Source organism: Nycticebus coucang, chromosome 7 (assembly GCF_027406575.1).
Source record: "Nycticebus coucang isolate mNycCou1 chromosome 7, mNycCou1.pri, whole genome shotgun sequence".
Taxonomy (NCBI): domain Eukaryota; kingdom Metazoa; phylum Chordata; class Mammalia; order Primates; family Lorisidae; genus Nycticebus; species Nycticebus coucang.
Window position 1 is genome coordinate 107266166 of NC_069786.1, and position 20725 is coordinate 107286890.

A 20725-nucleotide genomic window follows, 5' to 3' on the forward strand; every position below is an offset into this window, starting at 1 on the left:
ATTTCAGACAAAATTTGAAAAAGTTATACATCTTAAAATGAGTTAAATATAGTAACTGTGTGGCTTTATCCAAATTACTTTCTAAGTCACAGTTTTCCTTTTCTGTAACATTGGGCTAATAACACCTGCTGCATTGTAATGTCAAAACCCTTACATAAGACATGTATGGAGAGCATAAACTTAGTACCGGAGGAATAGTAAGTACATCACAAATTACTACTGTCAGTGCTTTTTTTATGTTTGTCATTGTTATTTTTTATATCGTAAGATATAGATTAGAAACCACACAGAAAATCCTAACTATGAACTAAAGATTGCAAAGCTTTAACTTGCTTTCTAGAGGCGTCTTTAAATTGTCAGCTCCACGATATGATTTTGCTATTTCTTAAATTCCATCATCCTTCAATGCTTTGCTAGTGAATTTCAATTAAAAGAACATTTGCATACTTATTAAAGATGATTTTATACATTAAAGTATTTTCTTAGCATCTTATAGACAATGGCTCAATGAATATTGGATAACTTAATCAATAAATGATTCTTAGAAGGAATAGCCCCATATAAGAAAACACAAAACATTGAGTTTCTTTTAAGGAACAGATGATATACATTGGGAAAATTTGAATATTTCAAGATCAGAACATCACAACATTTTAATAGTCAACAGCTAATAACATTATAGGAAGGATAAGCCAAGTCCTAAATAATTTCTGAGTATGAAGGAACATCAAATCAATATTTTTTTCAAATATGACTACTTTAGTAGAGGATACCTACACATGATGAGAAAATTCTATCTTTTAAACATATCCCAAAGGAATATTAATTTAGAAGTCAGTCTTTTTCTCCCATTCAAAGTTATTATGCTAATTACTATTTAAAGTTATTGAATAAAAATTCCTAACACTAACATAGTTAAACTTCAGCAGAGTAAATTCTATACCATTAAAAGAAATAAAATATTAATTTTTAAGAACAACTTAAATTCACAATTATTTATGTAAACTGCCTTTAATATTCAAACACTCGAATCCTCACTAAATACCTAAGTTAAAACAATAAAGTTGTTTTATAAATGAAGAATAGAAAACTGAAACTATAAATAAAATAAGAACATATCCCTAAAATGCTTTTAATCAGTTGGCAAAAATCTCCCCAAATATTCCTAAATCTATTTGACAAACTGATGTCAGCAACAAAAGCCAAGGCAAAATGGGAAGGATGGGGACCCTGCTAACTAAAATTATTAAAATTTTATTTAAAATGTTATGTTATTTGGTTTTTTCAACACTTATTGGATGCCAATTACAGTCTTTTTTATTTATACTCCTGCAATAGTAATCAACACATCATACTTGCATGTATCACATTTTATCCAAGGACCCCAAGTCATTGTATCAAACAATGAGGTGTTAGAAGCTCAAGATTCCACAGCACGCTAGATCTACTTAACAAAGGTCTAGAACTATTAGAGATGCCCAACAGTAGATCCAAAATAAAAGATCAGAGACACAAGTCTAAATTCCTCGTGGTTTGAAACATTTTGAATTTCCAGATACTCCACTGTTATCGACAATGTCTTTTCCTTAGTTTTCCGTAGTTCCAAATGTCTTTTGCCTTTGTCCTTTCCATAGTTCAGCAGTCCTTTGACTAGCACATGGTGGAAAGTTAGACTGGTTTCTTAAAAATGTATGTTTACACATCACTGATTCATAGTAATCGTGGCTTTGACCCTTGGGCAGAAGAAAAGATTTTACACTGAAATGACACACACATATACACAAAGTATCATGGCTCTGTATGTCTTAGGACACCTATATTTAACACAAAAGCAAAAGAGCATCAATTCCTTGAAGGTCAACCTTTCCATTTTAAAGGAACAAAGCTTTCTTTCTTTGTTATACTGAGAACCCTGTCCATCTTCAAGTTTAACTGAGAGACCCAGTTGGAAACAAATTTTTGTGGAATCCATGAATATGTGAGGCCCCCCTGGGGTAAGTTACAGGGCAGTGTGAGAAGGAACTGGAGGAAGGGGTCCCTGAGCTGTTCCCTCCCTCCCTCCCTCCTTCCCTCCCTCCCACCCTCCCTTCCTTCCATCCTTCTTTTTTTCCTTCTTTCCTTCCTTTTATTTTTGACAGAGTCTCACTCTGTTGCCCCTAGCTAGAGTGCTGTGGTCCTATAGCTCACAGCAACCTCAACCACCTGGGCTCAAGTGATCCTCTTACCTCAGCCTTCTGAGTAGCTAGGACTACAGGTGTCCACTACAGCCCCCAGCTCATTTTTCTATTTTTAGTAGAGATGGGATCTCACTATTGCTCAGGCTGGTCTAAAACTCCTGAGCTCAAGGGATCCTCCTACCTCGTCCCCCCAGAGTGCTGGGATTAGAGGCATAAGCCACCACACCTGGCCAGCTGTTCTGTTGTTTACTTACTTGATGCACAGTGCAGAGTGTTCTTGGTAAGGTCCCACAGGGTGGCCATTCTAGGACTGTTGAAAAAGCAATTTCTTTTTGGACAATGTGGTTAGAGTTTCTATCTCTCTATCACATATAGAAATAAGTTAGTTTTTCCTGTGATCTTCTGATCTTCAGAGGACATGCAATATACATTCATTTAGTTAGTTCTGCCAGAAGTCCATTGTCCTCCCTTGACTGGTTGAAGACAACCATAACCAAGTAGCATCCAACTAACCGCCTTGGGCATCTAGGAAGAGGGCAGTGGGTCCATTGCAAAATTGGTCATGGACATCGGCTCCGCACTTCAGCCAAGTGGCCACCACCTGCATGTACCTGCAGACAGCGCAGTACCCCATCTTTGGTCCTAAATTCTGTGGATGCTCCATATCTACAGAGGAATCTTACAACATCATTATGGCCTTGTTGGGCAGCAAAGACCAGGGCTGTTGTACCTGACTCTGTCTGGAGATTGGTGTTTGCTCTTTGCAGAACCAGTTCCCTCACGTGGTGTATGTGAGGAGCAGACACAGTGACCATCAGAGTATGGTGTCCCGTCTCTGCAGTTCACATCCAACAAGGCTGTTCACCAACAACTTAGGCAATGCCAGTTCTCCTCAGCTTGCTGCCCAGAAGGCAGTGTTGGCAAGTGGACTTTCCTTCTTGAAGGACATCCTGCACGTGTTCATGGCCACCCCAACAAGAGTCGGCAAGATTCACCAGGCATCTGGTCCTCCCAGCATCTCCCCTCTCCTGCCGTGTTCCACAGAGGGGCAGCTGCCCACTGTGGCTGGGGCCCCAGACCTCTGATATTTTTTTTTGAAGTCTCAAAATGTAAGTCCCAGAAATAAATACCTGAGGATAATTCAGATTCTACCAAGGAAAACTAAAGTGAAATAATCCTTAGAACTAAAAACGTCGGCCTAAAATCCCCACGCAGAGTCAGGTGACTCATTTTGCCCATATTTTCAAATATGAACTAAAAGTAGTATTCCGTAATACACCTACTAATCTAATCATTTAACAGCCATCCACTGAACACCTACTGTATGCCAGGAACAATTACAGGTTCCAAGAATATAGTATTGGAAATGTTCTCACATGTATTTTAACTTATATTAACTAATAGTAAATAACTAATAGCTATTCAAATACTTATGAGTAACATAAAATACCAGACTTTCTAGTGCAGATAAGTATCATAAAGTAGACAAATCAGGGTCAAAGCTGTGACCCTGAATGGGAGGGGATGAGTCAAAAAATGCGCCCACAGTTGACACTGAACAGGACCTGGGATGCAAAGGGCTGAGGCAGGAGTCTCCCAAACTCTCTCAAGCGAGAGTGAGAGCAAGGCTCTGATGCAAGAGCCAACTGGGAGCATTTGAAGAAGGGCAAAAAGACCAGCATGGGTGGGACAGAATGAATTGGGGAGAAGAATGATAGGAGCTGGGTCACAATTGATACTGAGCAGACACCTGGGTGATGTGATATGAAGAAGCCCATCAAGCAAAGGGCAGAGTTTAGTAGGTATGGATAGAAATTAAATTCTATTTTAAGTGTGTCAGAGAGTTGTTGGTAGATTTGACCAGAAAAGTGATGTGTGTGTGTGTGTTAAAAGATAACTTGAGCTATGGGCGTGGTGAAGAAGCTGGAGCAGCTGGGTAGTTACATTATTTCCAGGAAGATGAGATGAGGCTTTCAAAGTCCTATGATATTTTGGAGTGTAGAGCCAGCAAGATTTGCTAATAGATACAGTGTGGGACAGAAGAAAAGGGGGGAGGGAGATGTTTTATCGAATTCAGATGAATTTGTTTCACTTTCATGCTAGTTCTTGTTGTCATGGAGACAAAAGCTAAAATTCAGTACTATACAATCTCAACTGATGTTTTTCATGTGCAAAACCAGGTCTAAATTCTAACTGCTGTGCCCCTTGGTAAATATCCAATGCCATCGTTCTGAACTCTCATTTTTTTTCGGTGTTATAGGATGTACCTAATTATCTTTGGTGGTAGAACGTGTTCTCAAGATTAAATTTCTTTCAGATCACAGTCATTTGAGATTATTTTGCTGCACTTGTAAGCCGAAAGGTGTCATAAAACCAGGCAAAGAGTGTTAATGTGTGCCTGTGTAAAAATCCAAGAATTATCTCTCTAATCTTTTTTCTCCTTCCCAATCTACTTAGACATGAAATTGCACTAGTAGTCATTAAAAATGATAATTATATTCTGTTTAAAACATATTTCAGATAGGAGATAGAATCTCAACTAAGCCTAAAAGTAATATTAAAAAATACAGTGGATGTTTTGCTGTAATTAAATACAGCATTGTGGTTCATCGTCTTTGTGGAATTATCCAACTGTGTTGCAAGGCATTCCATCCAGATGTAAAATTCTATTCAGTGTATTCGGGGAGCTGCATGAGGCTTTGAGTAGCTGAGTGGTGATAATTTTACTCTTTCTCAAACACAAGAGTAAATCAGAGATCAAACATTCACATTGTTCAGTAGGAATTCTTCTGGGCTCCTTTATAAGGCATTAAAGGTATGGCGGCGCCTGTGGCTCAGTCGGTAGGGCGCCGGCCCCATATACTGAGGGTGGCAGGTTCAAACCCAGCCCTGGCCAAACTGCAACCAAAAAATAGCCGGGCGTTGTGGCGGGCGCCTGTAGTCCCAGCTACTCGGGAGGCTGAGGCAAGAGAATCGCCTAAGCCCAGGAGTTGGAGGTTGCTGTGAGCTGTGTGAGGCCATGGCACTCTACCGAGGGCCATAGGATGAGACTCTGTCTCTACAAAAAAAAAAGGTATACATTTAACTGACATTTAAAAGAGTTATACAGGGGTCAAGTGCAGTGGCTCATGCCTGTAATCCCAGCAGTCTGGGAGGCTGAGGCTGGTGGATTGCCTGAGCTCCTAAGTTTGAGACCAGCCTGAGCAAGAACGAGATCCCATCTCTAAAAATAGGTAGACATTGCGATGTGTGCCTGTAGTTCTAGCTACTTGGGAGGCTCAGGCAAGGGGATCACCTGAGTCCAAGAGTTTGAGGTTGCTGTGAGCTATGACTCCACAGCACTCTACCAAGGACAACATAGTGAGACTCTATCTCAAAAAAAAAAAAAAATGAATTGTACAGGTTTTATCACAGCAACATATTAACTCTCCTGTTGGTGGGAAACCTAAAACAAAATTCAAACTTTCTGATTGGGACTTCTAAAAATAATAACTATGCCTTAAATAATTAGTAAGAAATCATGTTCATGCCTTAAGAAGGTAAGGTTACAAAACTGTTCCCTTCCTGACAATGGACTTTAAACCCTGAATTTTTTATTTATCCCATCATTATAAAATCAATGGGTGACGACACCAAATCCTCAAAAGGAAAGGGAAGAGGTAGGTCTATGACTACCGGAAATAAGAATGCTTTTGATTTAAAAAAAATAAGTTTCAAGTATAAATGTGTTTCTTTCACTTTTTTATTTTCTTCCCTGATCACTCTTTCTTCCAGAACACAAAAAATAAATAATGCATGTTTTTAATACACGCATAGACTGTAAGGGGGGCTCGGGGTGGTGTACCATTTGGACTCACATCTCACCCAGCTTTTTGACTGAGAGAAGGATGCTATAAAATCACTGGGTGCATTGAGAATGGAATGATTTCGCGCTCATGCTCCTCTGGAGCATGAGGGGCAGAGCAGACCAAGCTGCTGACTGCTGGAGAGAGAATTGCCTCTTGCATTTATTTTTCAATGAGGTATTCCAAAATGAAGGGATTTATATGACAGCTCACAGAATTCTGTAAGTCCCATTTCAAAAGAAAAACAAAAGCAAATGGTTTGTGATTGTAGTGAATCGAATGATCACATGATGTGTGTGTACTAACAGTCCTAGCTGCTGCTGCAGCCGGGGCTCACTCATGCTTGTGAACCCTGGGCCAGAAAGAAGCAGGTTGTTCCCAGCCCCGAGGAGCTTTGTGTCTAAGAAAGAAGCTGCGCCAGCCCTTCCTGGTGGTTCTAGCCTCTGTTTAATGAACCTGCATGACCGAGGGCTTGGGAGAAGCCCCTCACGCAGAAGTGCTGCTTATACAGGTCAACAGAGAGGAGGCTGGTCAGGGACGAGATGGGGAGAGCTTGACTATAACACTGGCTGGGGAAAACTAAGGGGGAAAAAGCCCTATTTTATTCTTTTAATACAGTTCTCAGCAGGAAGATCAGGATAGGAGGTTCTCGCCTGCTCCAGATTAAAGGAACCCGCAGTTTCCAGGTGAAGAAGGGGGGTTCCTTGTCCAGCATTCGCCGGGTCGGCAGCTTAAAGAGCAGCAAGTTATCACGGCAGGACTCAGAGTCTGAGGCTGAGGAGCTGCAGCTGTCCCAGAGCAGGGACACTGTCACTGACCTAGGTAACATAGAGGAGTGGGGCGTGCAGGGACGCGGGGGGTAGGAAGACAGGGCCCAGGTCCTGCACAGTCTGAAACCCATTTCCTTACACACAGCTGGATGGCAGGGCTGCAGGTTAGAACACTCGTCCAGTCTGAAAACCACCCTACCCTCTGGAGTGGGGCTGCCCAGGCCTCACGTGGGTCCCCTGGGAGTTGGTGAAAATGTAGATTGTGATTCAGCAGGTCTGGGGTGGGGATCTGAGGTTCTACATTTTTGACAAGCTTCCTGGGTAATGCCAGTGCTGCTGATTCAAGGACCTTGCTTTGAGCGGTGAGGATGTAACATATCCCTGAGGAAAAGATAGCAGGTCAATGACAGAGACAGTTTTTTGAAATCTCATATCTTCTCATCAGGACCTTCGAAGTCAAATGTAGAAATTCCCCGAGATGGCTCTCTTTATTTTAAAATCTTTAACAATAAAAACAACCAAAATGTCAGAAAGGAAAGATTGTCTTGACCTGACAATTAGTGATTTTTGTTTAACTTCTAAGGGATTTGTTTTCTCTAACTATCCAGGGAGAATAATTCTCTTTACTTCTTGCCTACTCTGAGGAATATTCTGAGATATTTATCTAAAGATAACTTAGGAGATGATTATAAAATATGTTAAACACCTGAGAATTAGCTCTATGTAGAGTCAAAGCATTAGAGTTGTAGACTGTCACTGCAGGATCCAAAGAGACTCCAAATCCCAAATCATGTTGCCCAAAATATGAGTCCTGATTAGCATCTTAATAGACAAGAAAAAGATTAAGTAAGCACACAGGTAGAGCTCCCTACCATTAACTGTGAAATAATAGGCGGAGCACATTCCCGTTGTGCTCTGTATGAGAAAAAAATTAGAAAGCTCTCCTTTCTAGGTAAGTAGTTTCAAAAGTCAGCAATAAATGTGAATAAATTATCAATCGAGTCTGCTGAAATAACAGCTGAGTACGTTTAATCAAAGAAAGTTTAAAATAGGAAATGTTTCTATGTCCACCCACCCTTGCCTTTGAAAATAGCTAATTTATGCACTACTTAAGATTCAGCTTATTTTTTAAGGAGACAATTAAAAAAATTCCTGTGACATGTTTTGTTATAGGTCTGAAGCTGTAACATTATCTTTGGTTAGTTTGGGGGGAAAGTGTCGTAGTTAATTATCTGAGTTGATCAAATTGTCTTGACCAGTTGAGTCAAAGATAGCCAGGGTAGAGACATTGTTTTGTCATTAAAAATATCCATAAAACTTTTAGATTCAAAGGTAAACCTTTATTGTAGAGTATAGTAAGTAGTGAATTGTTGAAAGCTGTCTACTTTATACTTTCCCAGAGAAAGGAGTTTGGACACAAGATTTATCTGCAATTGGACTTGCTTCCAAATTCCCTTAGTTTTTTCTAGATACCTGTCCATCTTTGAAATAGCTCAGATAGGAAAGTCTGGTAATTGGAGCGATAGCGGTAGCTGCAGTCCCAGCAGTGGAGGCAGAGTCACACTGGGGCCACTACAGATGGGTTGGGGTCCCTCCTTAGCTGTACCTGTAAGGTCTTGTCGGTCTGGAATGGATTTGGGCATACTCAACCAATAACTGGCTCATCTCAGCAATTCAAGGACTTGACTCTGGTTTTTATTTTTCTCTGCTCCAATCTCTTAAAAATGGAAGCCATCATAACAGAGATCATAAATGTCTTTGAAATTGCCAGTTCAGCTGGTGGTGAAGGGAACAGCTTCTATTCATGTTCAGTCAACAAAGCCAGTGCCATGCCCTGTAATCCACTGAGTTGTGGTAGTCTGCCCTAGGATTCAAAAGCATGGATAACTACACCACAATATGCTCTCAAGGGAGACCAAACATTGAAACCTTGCATGTCATTTTTCTTTTGAAGAAGGGAGTCCTTGGAGTGCAAGTGAGCCCAGCATTGAGCCAGAAGGAATGAGTAATGCCGGCACTGAGGAAAATTATCACAGAAACATGTCGTGGCTTCACGTAAGTAGGAATCTCAGAAAGAGCCCTGAGATCAGTTTCTTCAGGCACTGGGGAAGACCCACAGAGGGAGGACAAAAAATTATACTAAACCATCAATCCAATTCTGTCTCCCAGAGAAAGCAGAGATTGACAGTTGAGCTAAATCCCTCAACACTCTTAACGATTGTATTCATTTTATACTTAACTAAGGCAAAAGTCTACTGTTATTGCTGGCTAGTGGGTTACTGTAAGGCAGGGAAAACCAGGAGGGATCAAGCCAAGTTGGTGGTCAAGATAACCTGAGTGACACAGTCTTGACATCACCATCAGTTTTAACAGGTGACCACGAGTGCTGAGAACAAAATTATGGTGTCAGTTTGGGTATGAATTGGATCAAACTGTAAATCAAGACAAGATACTCTAAGATGATGAAGGTCACACCCCAGGGGCTATCCAGAAGGCACAGGTAGGAGGGGATCCCAAGAAAACTGTGGACATACATCGTAGTTAGAGGTTTGGGCTGGGCATGAAGAAGTAAGGTGGAAGGTGAGAAGGGTAACCTTGAATACACAATTGGCAGGTACTCCAGCACCATCACAGGTCATGAACATGTGCTCTCACCATTCACCCTGCATTTAATCTAACTTCCTGGCAAGGTCATGTAAGAGCTAGCTGGTGGGTGCATCAGGCTCCACAGCAGACACGGTGTTGCACCTTCACTGGGGAAGTAGTCACCAGAATTGCCTGACTTGAGAATCTTTGACGCAGCTGTTTTTTTTAAAGCAAACTTTTTAGTGAAGTCTAACATACACATTGGAAAACATAAAAACCTATGTGTACTGGTCAGTGAATTTTACAAAGTAAACTCACCTGTGTAAACCTGCCAGATTGAGAAAAACATTATCAACACCTTTGAAACCCTACACAGGTCTTCCACCCTCACTATTCTCCCCTGCAATAACCACCACTCTACCTTCTAATACCATACATTAGTTTTATCTGCTTTTGAAATGCGTATAATTGGTATTATATTCTATCTATTCTATTGTGAATGGTTCCTTTTGCTCATATAAATGTGAATCCTCCAACTTTATTTTTCTTCTTCTTTAGGATGGCCTGGTCTATTCTGAATTCATTTTCACTAGAATCATCTTGTTAATTTCCCCTGGAAACAACTCCCAGAGCTGCCTTGCATTTGCTGTATAGATGCATTACAACAAAGGAGTTAAAATCTTTATAATATTGAGACATTTCCAATGTCTACAATTGTCTGTCTTTCCATGTGTGTTCCTCCATTTATTTAGAGCCTCCCTCAATAATCCTTTTTAGATTTCTGTGCAGTATGGCACATATAAACACTGTAAGTGTTTACGTAAGAATAAGCCACTGGTGATAGCTTTTAGATCTAAAAATTTCTTTGTAGGAAGGTTTTTAATTGCAGATTCAATTTACATAATACAATTAAGACCACTCAGATTTTCTATTTATCCTGGGAGAAGTTTGGATATATTAGCAAAAAGATTATTTATAATATTCTCTTAAGGATGATTTAAAATTCTTTAGGATATGCAGAAATTTACCTTTATCATTTCTGATACTGGTAGCTTGTCTTTTTTTTGTTTGTTTGCTTGTTTCAACTTTGCTAGGAGTCTGTCAAGTTAATTTGTCTTTCAAGGACCTAGATTTTGGTTTTATCATTTCTGGAATGCTGAATTTCTTGTTTCATTAATTTCTACTATTGTCTTTATTAATCCCTTCTATTTTCTTTTAATTTAATTTGCTTGTTTTTCCTTAATTTCATGACATGGATACTTAGATGACTGGTTTCCAACCACTTTGATAACATGTTAAATTAAAAGTATAAATGTTCTCTAGGAACAGCTTTAGCTACATCACACATGGTTTAATATATCAAATGTTTATTAGCATTCAGTTAAAATATTTCTTAATTTCTGTTGTGATTTTTTTCATAATTGAGCATAGATATTTTAAAGTCTACAGCCAATAACTCCCCAGTATAGGAATCTATCACCTTACTCCTCTTGGTCCTTCTCCTGAATATGCCTTGTCATTTAGTTGATTTGTAGACATGATAGGTGAAACACTATAGAGGCACAATGGTGAAAACATGTCATTATCCACCTGTCACAACCCGTAGACTTTAACAAACCAAGAGTGAATTCTAATATAAATGATGGAACTTAGGTGGTAACAATGGGTCAGTGTAAGTTCATTGATTATAATATACATACCACTCTGGTGTAAGATGTTGATAGTAGGGGAGGTTGTCATATGAGGTCTGACAATTAAGTTTGCAAATGTGCGGCAGTGTGCCAAAGTTGACAGCACTGTACAAATAGCTCAGGAAGGTTTCAGAACCTTGGTATATCAAGGGCTCACAGCTGTGTTCGTGTCAATGGATGGTGGATTCTTGCCAGGTGGTCTTATTTTTGTGTGTTTTTGTGTGCCATTGTGAGAATGATGGAGCTTGAATTAGAGCAACAAACCAACATTTATAAATTTCTTGTTAAACTGGGCAAGAGTGGAAGCGAAATCAAGTTATGTTAGTCCAAGTTAATGGGAATAATTCTATGAAGAAAATAGTAGTGTTAAAATGAATTAAACATTTGTTTGAAGGGAGAAAAAACTAATGATGAAGAGAGGTAAGGGCAGGAATTAATAGGTGGAAATGATGAAGATATTGCAAAAATTAATCACATTGTGCATCAAAATAATTGGCTGACTGTGAGAAGCTCAGCAGCCAAGTAAACATTCTAGAGAAACAGTTAGGAAAATCTTAACTGAAAATACTGGCCTGAGAAAGGTATGTGCAGAAATGGTCCCAACGAAGCTCACCAATGAACAAAAGCAGAGAAGAGTTGAAGTTTTCCAAGACCTTTTGGAAAGAGAAGACAATGTCTTGGACTGTATTTTATCACTAATAATGAAACACGGGTATACCAATACCACCCTGAAAAAAATGTGTCAAAGTGCACGTTGAAATCAGCCAATTCTCCACAACATAAATGTTCCCTCAGTCCAAATCAAGAGTGAAAACAATGTTGCTAACCTTTTGTCAGAGGGATTATTCATTCTGAATCAGTACCAACTGGACACACAGTTAACTGAGTTTATGATTTGGAAGTACTGAAAAGGCAGCATGAAAAAGACAAAACCTGAACTCTTCACCAGCAACTCACAGCTCTTTCATCACGACCATGTTAACTACAATGTCTGTAAGGGAGTTTTCCGCCAGTGAACAAATAACTATATTAGAACACCCTTACTACTCACATAATCTGGCCCCCAATGACTTTTTTCTTTACCTAAAGATAAAGGAAATATTGAAAGGAAGACATTGTGATGATATTCAGGACATTAACACGATAGCTCTGGTGGCCATTCCAGAAAAGGAGTTCCAACATTGCTTTGAAGGGTGGGCTACACACTGGCATCAGTGCATAATTCCTAAGCATAGTACTTTGGGTAAATGTAGTTATTCAGCAATGAGATGTGTAGAATTTTTTTCTAGAATGAGTTCATGAACTTAATTTTCACACTTTGAATGTGAGGTGAAGAGTGTGTGTGTGAACTCTCTGAACTTTTTGCTGAATTTTGCTGTGAAGATAAAAGTGCTCCCCGGCACCCTCCCACCTTCAGAAGAGCTGTGCCGGGACCCGAGATTGGCACCCTCCCGGACCTCCAAAAGAGCTTTGCCAGGACCCACAATTGGCACCCTCCCGGACCTCTGGAAGAGCTGCGCCCGCCCGTACCCCAGTAAGAGCTGCACCGGGACCCGCTACCCAGCCTGCCGGGCCTCCCCATGAGCCGCACAACCCGGCGTCCTCCCTCTTGTACCCTCCCTGCCTCCACACCTGCCCACTCATCTGGCCAGGGACTCTGGTAGCCACATGCCCTCCAGAGACCTCCCTGCATCTTCACGGAGCCCTTCTCCTGGCCATAGACTGCTGGAGCCTTGGGCCCTCTGTGCCAAAGCCACTGGGCACCAGGCACTCCAAGAACCGTGTGCACCACCTCCCACCCTATTGCTGGATCCAGGTGTGTCAATCTCCGGAGCTGCTCCCACAACTAGAACTCCCTGTCTGGGGCAGCCCCAGAGGAGCTACACAGGGTCACTCCCTACAAAGATCCAGCAACAATAGAGGGATCTTGCTGGGGTCTAATCTTGGAGAGACACCTCCCCAACTCTGAGGATGGCCAGAAGCAATGGGGAAAAACAATCATGAGATGAAATCAACAGAAAAACTCTGGCAATATAAATAATCAGTGTAGATCAATTCCACCAAGGAACAATGGGGCAGACACAGCACAAGATCCCATGCACAAACAAATAGCTGAGATGTCAGAAATCAAATTCAGAATCTGGATAGCAAATAAGATCAAATTAGAATTCCAAGCAGTAACCCAAAAGGTGTCTCAAGAATTCAACGAATTCAAAGACCAAATGACCAAAGATTTTGACACATTGAGACAAGAAGTTCCAGCCCTCAAAGATCTGAGAAACACAGTAGAATCCCTCAGTAACTGAATGGAGCAAGCAGAAGAAAGGATTTCTGACATTGAAGACAAAGCTTTCAAATGTTCCCAAACTCTCAAAAAGGAAGAGAAATAGAGGGCAAAACCAGATCACTCTCTCAGAGAGCTCTGGGAAGATCCAAAGAAAACCAATATTCGTCTTATAGGGATCCTCAAAAGCGATAAAGTGGCTTCACAAGGCACAGAGTCTCTTCTACATGAGATTATGATGGAGAACTTTCCAGATATGCCAAGAGATTCTGAAATTCGGATAGCTGACAGTTTCAGAACTCCAGCACAACTCAACCCAAATAAGACATCCCCCAGACACATCATAGTCAATTTCATTAAAGTCAATATGAAGGAGAAAATTCTAAAAGCAGCCAGATGAAAGAAAACCATTACCTACAAGGGGAAGAACATTAGAACAAATGCAGACCTTTCTGCTGAAACCTTTCAAGCTAGAGGAGGATGGTCATCAACTTTTAATCTCCTAAAACAAAATAACTTTCAACCCAGGATCCTGTATCCAGTTAAACTGAGTTTCCTTTAGGATGGAGAAATTAAATACTTTAATGACATTCACATGTTGAAGAAATTTGCCACAACTAAAACAGCTCTCCAGGATATTCTCAGACCTATCCTCCATAAAGACCAGCATAATCCTCCACGACAAAAGTAAACCCACCCAGAAAATTTTGATTAAATTCCAACTTCCACAGTCGCAAAAGGATTAAAAATTCCACCGGGGGTGGGGTTGGGGAGCAAGATGGCGGCCAGGTGACAGCTTCCCTGCAACTGGGCACGGTGACTCTGGGGAGATAAGACTCCAGGCATCTCTGGGTGGTGGAATCTGCCGATAATCATCCCTTCGAGGATACAGGGAGTCAGCAAGGGACTTCTGGACCCCAAGAAGAGGAGAAAAACAGTGGAAAACTGGCAAGTGGTTGCATGTGTTCAATCAACCTAATCCCTCCGGCAGCCGTAAGTACAAGCAGCAGTGAGACTGAAAACCGGAAAGGCCTTACCTGTGAACTGTTTCAGTGTTTTTGGACGTGGCACTCAGTTGAACTGCCTTGGGGAGAGCTTGAGCAGGAGTGCAGAGAACTCTGGGCATTGTCTAGGGCCCCAGACTGAGCTGCTAAGCAGGACAGAGCTGATAGTGTTCGGCTGTGGGCTGCAGGGAGCCATTGTGAGAGAACTGCCCCGGCAAGCTCTGACCTCAGGGTCACAGAGCAAGGATCAGGTGGGAGCTAGAAACCTAGTGACTGAACAGCCTAACGGCGGGGACTGAGCTACCTTACAGCTTTAACCCTCAGGGGCAGAGTGAAACCGGTTTTGGCACACTGGAGCCTCAGGCTGTTGCCCTGGGTAGAATGCTATGGTGTCAGAGCTCATAGCAACCTCAAAATCCTGGGATTGGCGCTGCCCAGACATCCATAAGAACTGTGCCACGATACCTGACCCGTAATTGGTGCCCACTGGGCCTCCGCATGCCCTGACCAGGAACTACAGGAGCTGCTCAACCCCGTGTCCTCCCTCCTGTACCATCCCTGCCTCGACACCGGCCCACTCGTCTGGCCAGGGACTCTGGTAGCTGTGTGCCCTTGGAGCCCTTCCTGCCTCTGTGCAGAGCCCTTCTCCTGGCCAGAGTCTGCTGGAGCCTTGGGCTCTCTGTGCCAAAGTCACTGGGCACCAGGCACTCCCAGAACCGTGCGATCCACCTCCCGCCATGTTGCTGGATCCAGATGTGTCACACTCTGGAGCTGCTTCCACAACCAGAACTCCCTCCTAGGGCATCCCCAGAAGAACTCCCTACAAAGATCCAGTAACAATAGAGGGATCCTGACGGGGTCTAGCCTTGAAGACACACCTCCCCAACTCTGAGGATGGCCAGAGGCAATGGTGAAAAACAATCATGAGGCGAAATCAACAGAAAAACTCTGGCAATTTGACTAATCAAGTAGATCAACTCCCCCAAGGATCAGTGGGACACACACAGCACAAGATCCCATGCAAAAACAAATAGCTGAGATGTCAGAAATCAAATTCAGAATCTGGATAGCAAATAAGATCAAATTAGAATTCCAAGCAGTAACCCAAAAGATGTCTCAAGAATTCAACGAATTCAAAGACCAAATGACCAAAGATTTTGACACATTGAGACAAGAAGTTCCAGCTCTCAAAGATCTGAGAAACACAGTAGAATCCCTCAGTAACAGAATGGAGCAAGCAGAAGAAAGGATTTCTGACATTGAAGACAAAGCTTTCAAACGCTCCCAAACTCTCAAATAGGAAGAGAAATGGAGGGCAAAAACAGATCACTCTCTCAGAAAGCTCTGGGAAAATTTGAAGAAAAACAATGTTCGTCTTATAGGGATCCCCGAAAGCGATGAAGTGGCTTCACAAGGCACAGAGTCTCTTCTACATGAGATTATGATGGAGAACTTTACAGATATGCCAAGAGATTCTGAAATTCAGATAGCACACAGTTTCAGAACTCCAGCACAACTCAACCCAAATAAGACATCCCCCAGACACATCATAATCAACTTCACCAAAGTAAATAGGAAGGAGAAATTTCTGAAAGTAGCCAGACGAAAGAAAACAATCACCTACAAGGGGAAGAATATTAGAATAAATGCAAATCTCTCTGATGAAACTTTTCAAGCTAGAAGAGGATGGTCATCGACTTTTAATCCCCTAAAACAAAATAACTTTCAACCCAGGATCCTGTACCCAGCTAAACTCAGTTTTATTTATGACGGAGAAATTAAATACTTCAATGACATTCACATGTTGAAGAAATTTGCCATAACTAAACCAGTTCTCCAGGATATTCTCAGACCTATCCTTCATAAAGACCAGTGTAATCCTCCACCACAAAAGTAAACCCACGCAGAAAATTTTGATCAAATTCCAACTTCCACAGTTGCAAAAGGACTAAAAATGTCCACTGGTCCCTTGAAAGGCTTATCAATATTCTCAATTAATGTGAATGGTTTAAATTGTCCTCCAAAGAGGCACAGGTTGGCTGACTGGATACAAAAACTCAAGCCAGATATCTGCTGCATACAAGAATCACATCTTACATTAAAAGACAAATGTAGACTCAAGGTGAAGGGATTGTGATCTGTACTCCAGGCAAATGGAAAGCAGAAAAAAGCAGGCATTGCAATTCTATTCGCAGAAGCAATAGCCTTTAAACCAAACAAAATAAGGAAGGATAAGGATGGACACTTCATATTTGTTAAAGGTAACACTCAATATGATGAGATTTCTAACAGACATGACCAACTTGATTTCCTCCAGTTCCATAGTAGTTGGAGATTTTAACACCCCTCTAGCAGTGCTGGATAGATCCTCTAAAAAGAAGCTAAGCAAAGAAGTTTTAGATTTAAACATAACCATTCAACATCTGGACGTAACAGACATCTACAGAACATTTCATCCCAACAAAACTGAATACTCATTCTTCTCATCAGCCCATGGAACATACTCCAAAATCAACCACATCCTATGCCACAAATCTAACCTCAGCAAATTAAAAAAAAATAGAAATTATGCCTTGCATCTTCTCAGACCATCATGGAATAAAAGTCGAACTCAATAACAACAGGAACCTGCATACCCATACAAAAACATGGAAGCTAAACAACCTTATGCTGAAGGATAGATGGGTTATAGACAATATTAAGAAGGAAATCACCAAATTTTTGGAACAAAACAACAATGAAGACACAAGTTATCAGAACCTCTGGGATACTGCAAAAGCAATCCTAAGAGGGAAATTTATAGCACTGCAAGCCTTCCTCAAGAAAACGGAAAGACAGGAAGTTAATAACTTAATGGGACATCTCAAGCAACTGGAGAAGGAAGAACACTCCAACCCCAAACCCAGCAGAAGAAAAGAAATAACCAAAATCAGAGCAGAATTAAATGAAATTGAAAACAAAAGAAATATACAACAGATCAATAAATCCAAAAGTTGGTTTTTTGAAAAGATCAATAAAATAGATAAATGTTTGGCCAACCTAACCAGGGAAAAAAAGAGTAAAATCTCTAATTTGATCAATCAGAAATGGTAACAATGAAATAACAACAGACCCCTCAGAAATTCAAAAAATCCTTAATGAATACTACAAGAAACTCTACTCTCAGAAATATGAAAATCTGAAAGAAATCGACCAATACCTGGAAGTATACCACCTACCAAGACTTAGCCAGAATGAAGTGGGAATGTTGAACAGGCTTATATTGAGTTCTGAAATAGCATCAACTATACAAAATCTCCCTAAAAAGAAAAGCCCAAGACCACATGGCTTTACGTCAGAATTCTACCAAACCTTTAAAGAAAAACTAATTCCTATATAACTAAACCTCTTCCAAAATATAGTAAAAGAAGGAATATTACCCAACACATTCTACGAAGCAAACATCACCTTGATCCCCAAACCAGGAAAAGACACAACAAGAAAAGAAAATTATAGACCAATATCACTAATGAATATTGATGATAAAATACTCAGTAAGATCCTAAGAAACAGAATCCAACAACACATCAAAAAAATTATACACCATGACCAAGTTGGATTTATCCCAGGGTCTCAAGGCTGGTTCAATATACGTAAATCTATAAATGTAATTCAGCACATAAAGAAACTAAAAAATAAGGACCATATGATTCTTTCAATTGATGCAGAAAAAGCTTTTGATAATATCCAGCATCCCTTCATGATCAGAACACTTAAGAAAATTGATAAAGAAGGGACATTTCTTAAACTAATAGAGGCCATCTACAGCAAACCCACAGCCAATATCATATTGAATGGAGTTAAATTGAAATCATTTCCACTTATATCAGGAACCAGGCAAGGTTGCCCATTGTCTCCATTGCTCTTTAACATTGTAATGAAAGTTTTAGCCATTACAATTAGGGAGGAAAAGGCAATAAAGGGTATCCACATAGGGTCAGAAGAGATCAAACTTTTACTCTTTGCAGATGATATGACCGTATATCTGGAAAACACTAGGGATTCTACTACAAAACTTTTAGAAGTGATCAAGGAATACAGCAATGTCTCAGGCTATAAAATCAACACCCATAATTCTGTAGCCTTTATATATACCAACAATAACCAAGCAGAAAAAACAGTCAAGGACTCTATTCCTTCCACAGTCGTGCCAAACAAGATGAAATATTTGGGAGTATACCTAACAAAGGACATGAAAGATCTCTACAAAGAGAAGTATGAAACTTTAAGAAAAGAAATAGCTGAAGATGTTAACATGGAAAAACATACCATGCTCGTGGCTGGGAAGAATCAACATTGTTAAAATGTCTGTACTAGCCAAAGCAATATATAATTTTAATGCAATTCCTATTAAAGCTCCGTTGTCATATTTTAAAGATCTTGAAAAAATAATACTTCATTTCATATGGAATCAGAAAAAACCTCTAATAGCCAAAACATTACTTATCAATAAAAACAAAGCAGGAGGAATCACGCTACCAGACCTGAGACTGTACTATAAATCGATAGTGATCAAAACAGCATGCTACTGGCACAAAAACAGAGAAGTAGATGTCTGGAACAGAATAGAGAACCAAGAGATGAATCCAGCCACTCACCATTATTTGATCTTCAATAAGCCAATTAAAAACATTCAGTGGGGAAAAGATTCCCTATTTAACAAATGGTGCTGGGTGAACTGGCTGGCAACCTGTAGAAGATTGAAACTGGACCCACACCTTTCACCATTAACTAAGATAGACTCTCACTGGATAAAAGATTTAAACTTAAGACATGAAACTATAAAAATACTTGAAGAAAGTGCAGGGAAAACTCTTGAAGGAAATCAGCCTGGGTGAATATTTTATGAGGAGGACTCCCCAGGCAATTGAAGCAGTATCAAAAATACACTACTGGGACCTGATCAAACTAAAAAGCTTCTGCACAGCCAAGAACATAGTATGTAAAGCAAGCAGATAGCCCTCCGAATGGGAGAAAATGTTTGCAGGTTATACCTCCGATAAAGGTCTAATAACCAGAATGTACAGAGAACTCAAACGTATTAGCAAGAAAAGAATACGTGATCCCATCTCAGGGTGGGAAAGGGAGTTGAAGAGAAACTTCTCTAAAGAAGATAGATGCACGATCTCCAAACACATGAAAAAAAGCTCATCATCCTCAATCATCAGAGAAATGCAAATCAAAACTACCTTGAGATATCACCTAACCCCAGTAAGAGTAGCCCACATAACAAAATCCCAAAACCAGAGATGTTGGCATGGATGTGGAGAAAAGGGCACACTTCTACACTGCTAGTGGGAATGCACACTAATATGTTTCTTCTGGAAGGATGTTTGGAGAATACTTAGAGATCTAAAAATAGACCTGCCATTTGATCCGATTATTCCTTTACTAGGTTTATACCCAGAAGACCAAAAATCACAATATAACAAAGACATCTGTACCAGAATGTTTATTGCATCCCAATTCATAATTGCTAAGTCATGGAAGAAGCCCAAGTGCCCATGGACCCATGAATGGACTAGCAAATTGTGGTACATGTATACCATGGAATATTATGCAGCCTTAAAGAAAGATGGAGACTTTACCTCTTTCATGTTTACATGGATAGAGCTAGAACATATTCTTCTTAGCAAAGTATCTCAAGAATGGAAGAAAAAGTATCCAATGTACTCAGCAATAGTATGAAGCTAATTTACAGCTTTCATATGAAGGCTATAACCCAAATATAACTCAAGGATATGGGGGTAGGTTAGGGTGGAGGGAGGGTAATAGGTGGGGCCACACCTACGGTGCATCATAGAATGGGTACAGGCAAAACCTACTAAATGCAGAATACAAATGTCTACATAAAATAAGAAAATGCCATGAAGGCTACATTGAACAGTTTGATGAGAATTTTTCAGATTGTATATGAAACCAGCACATTGTACCCTTTGATTGCACAAATGTACACAGCTATGATTTAACAATAAAAAAATTTAAAAGAAAGTGCTCCCTACCATAAAGTTTATATATTTTTTAAAAATTATGGAGGCTCCAGATGATATTATATCTTTCCAGATAGGGTTCACTCTATCCTCTGGAAGACAACAAAGAAGCAGGTCCACCCCTCACCACACTCACACACACACACACACACACACACACACACACACCTTCAGGATGAAGACTTGTAGGACTCTCAGTGAGAGTCTGAGGTATATCATTCACCCCTTCATTCTTGTTGTATCAGGAATACCAATTTTTGTTTCCTCATCACATTGAAATTGCTATAATCTCCATTCTGCTTGTCAACTAGTTTCTGCTTGGCTTCTTAGCTATTCAAC

The 20725-nt window shown here is 40.3% G+C and overlaps 1 protein-coding gene across 4 annotated transcripts in view; it reads left to right on the top strand.

Annotated features, from left to right (window-relative positions):
- The window catches only part of UNC80 (unc-80 homolog, NALCN channel complex subunit), a 256795-nt gene that overhangs the window by 124600 nt on the left and 111470 nt on the right, over positions 1 to 20725 (top strand). For 2 of the 4 annotated variants that reach the window (XM_053597780.1, XM_053597781.1), the window contains exons 27-28: positions 6641 to 6844; positions 8747 to 8847. In XM_053597780.1, coding sequence (XP_053453755.1) covers positions 6641 to 6844; positions 8747 to 8847 — 305 coding nt within the window. The remainder of the gene's footprint in view (positions 1 to 6640; positions 6845 to 8746; positions 8848 to 20725) is intronic. The other 2 variants (XM_053597782.1, XM_053597783.1) reach the window with 1 other exon arrangement.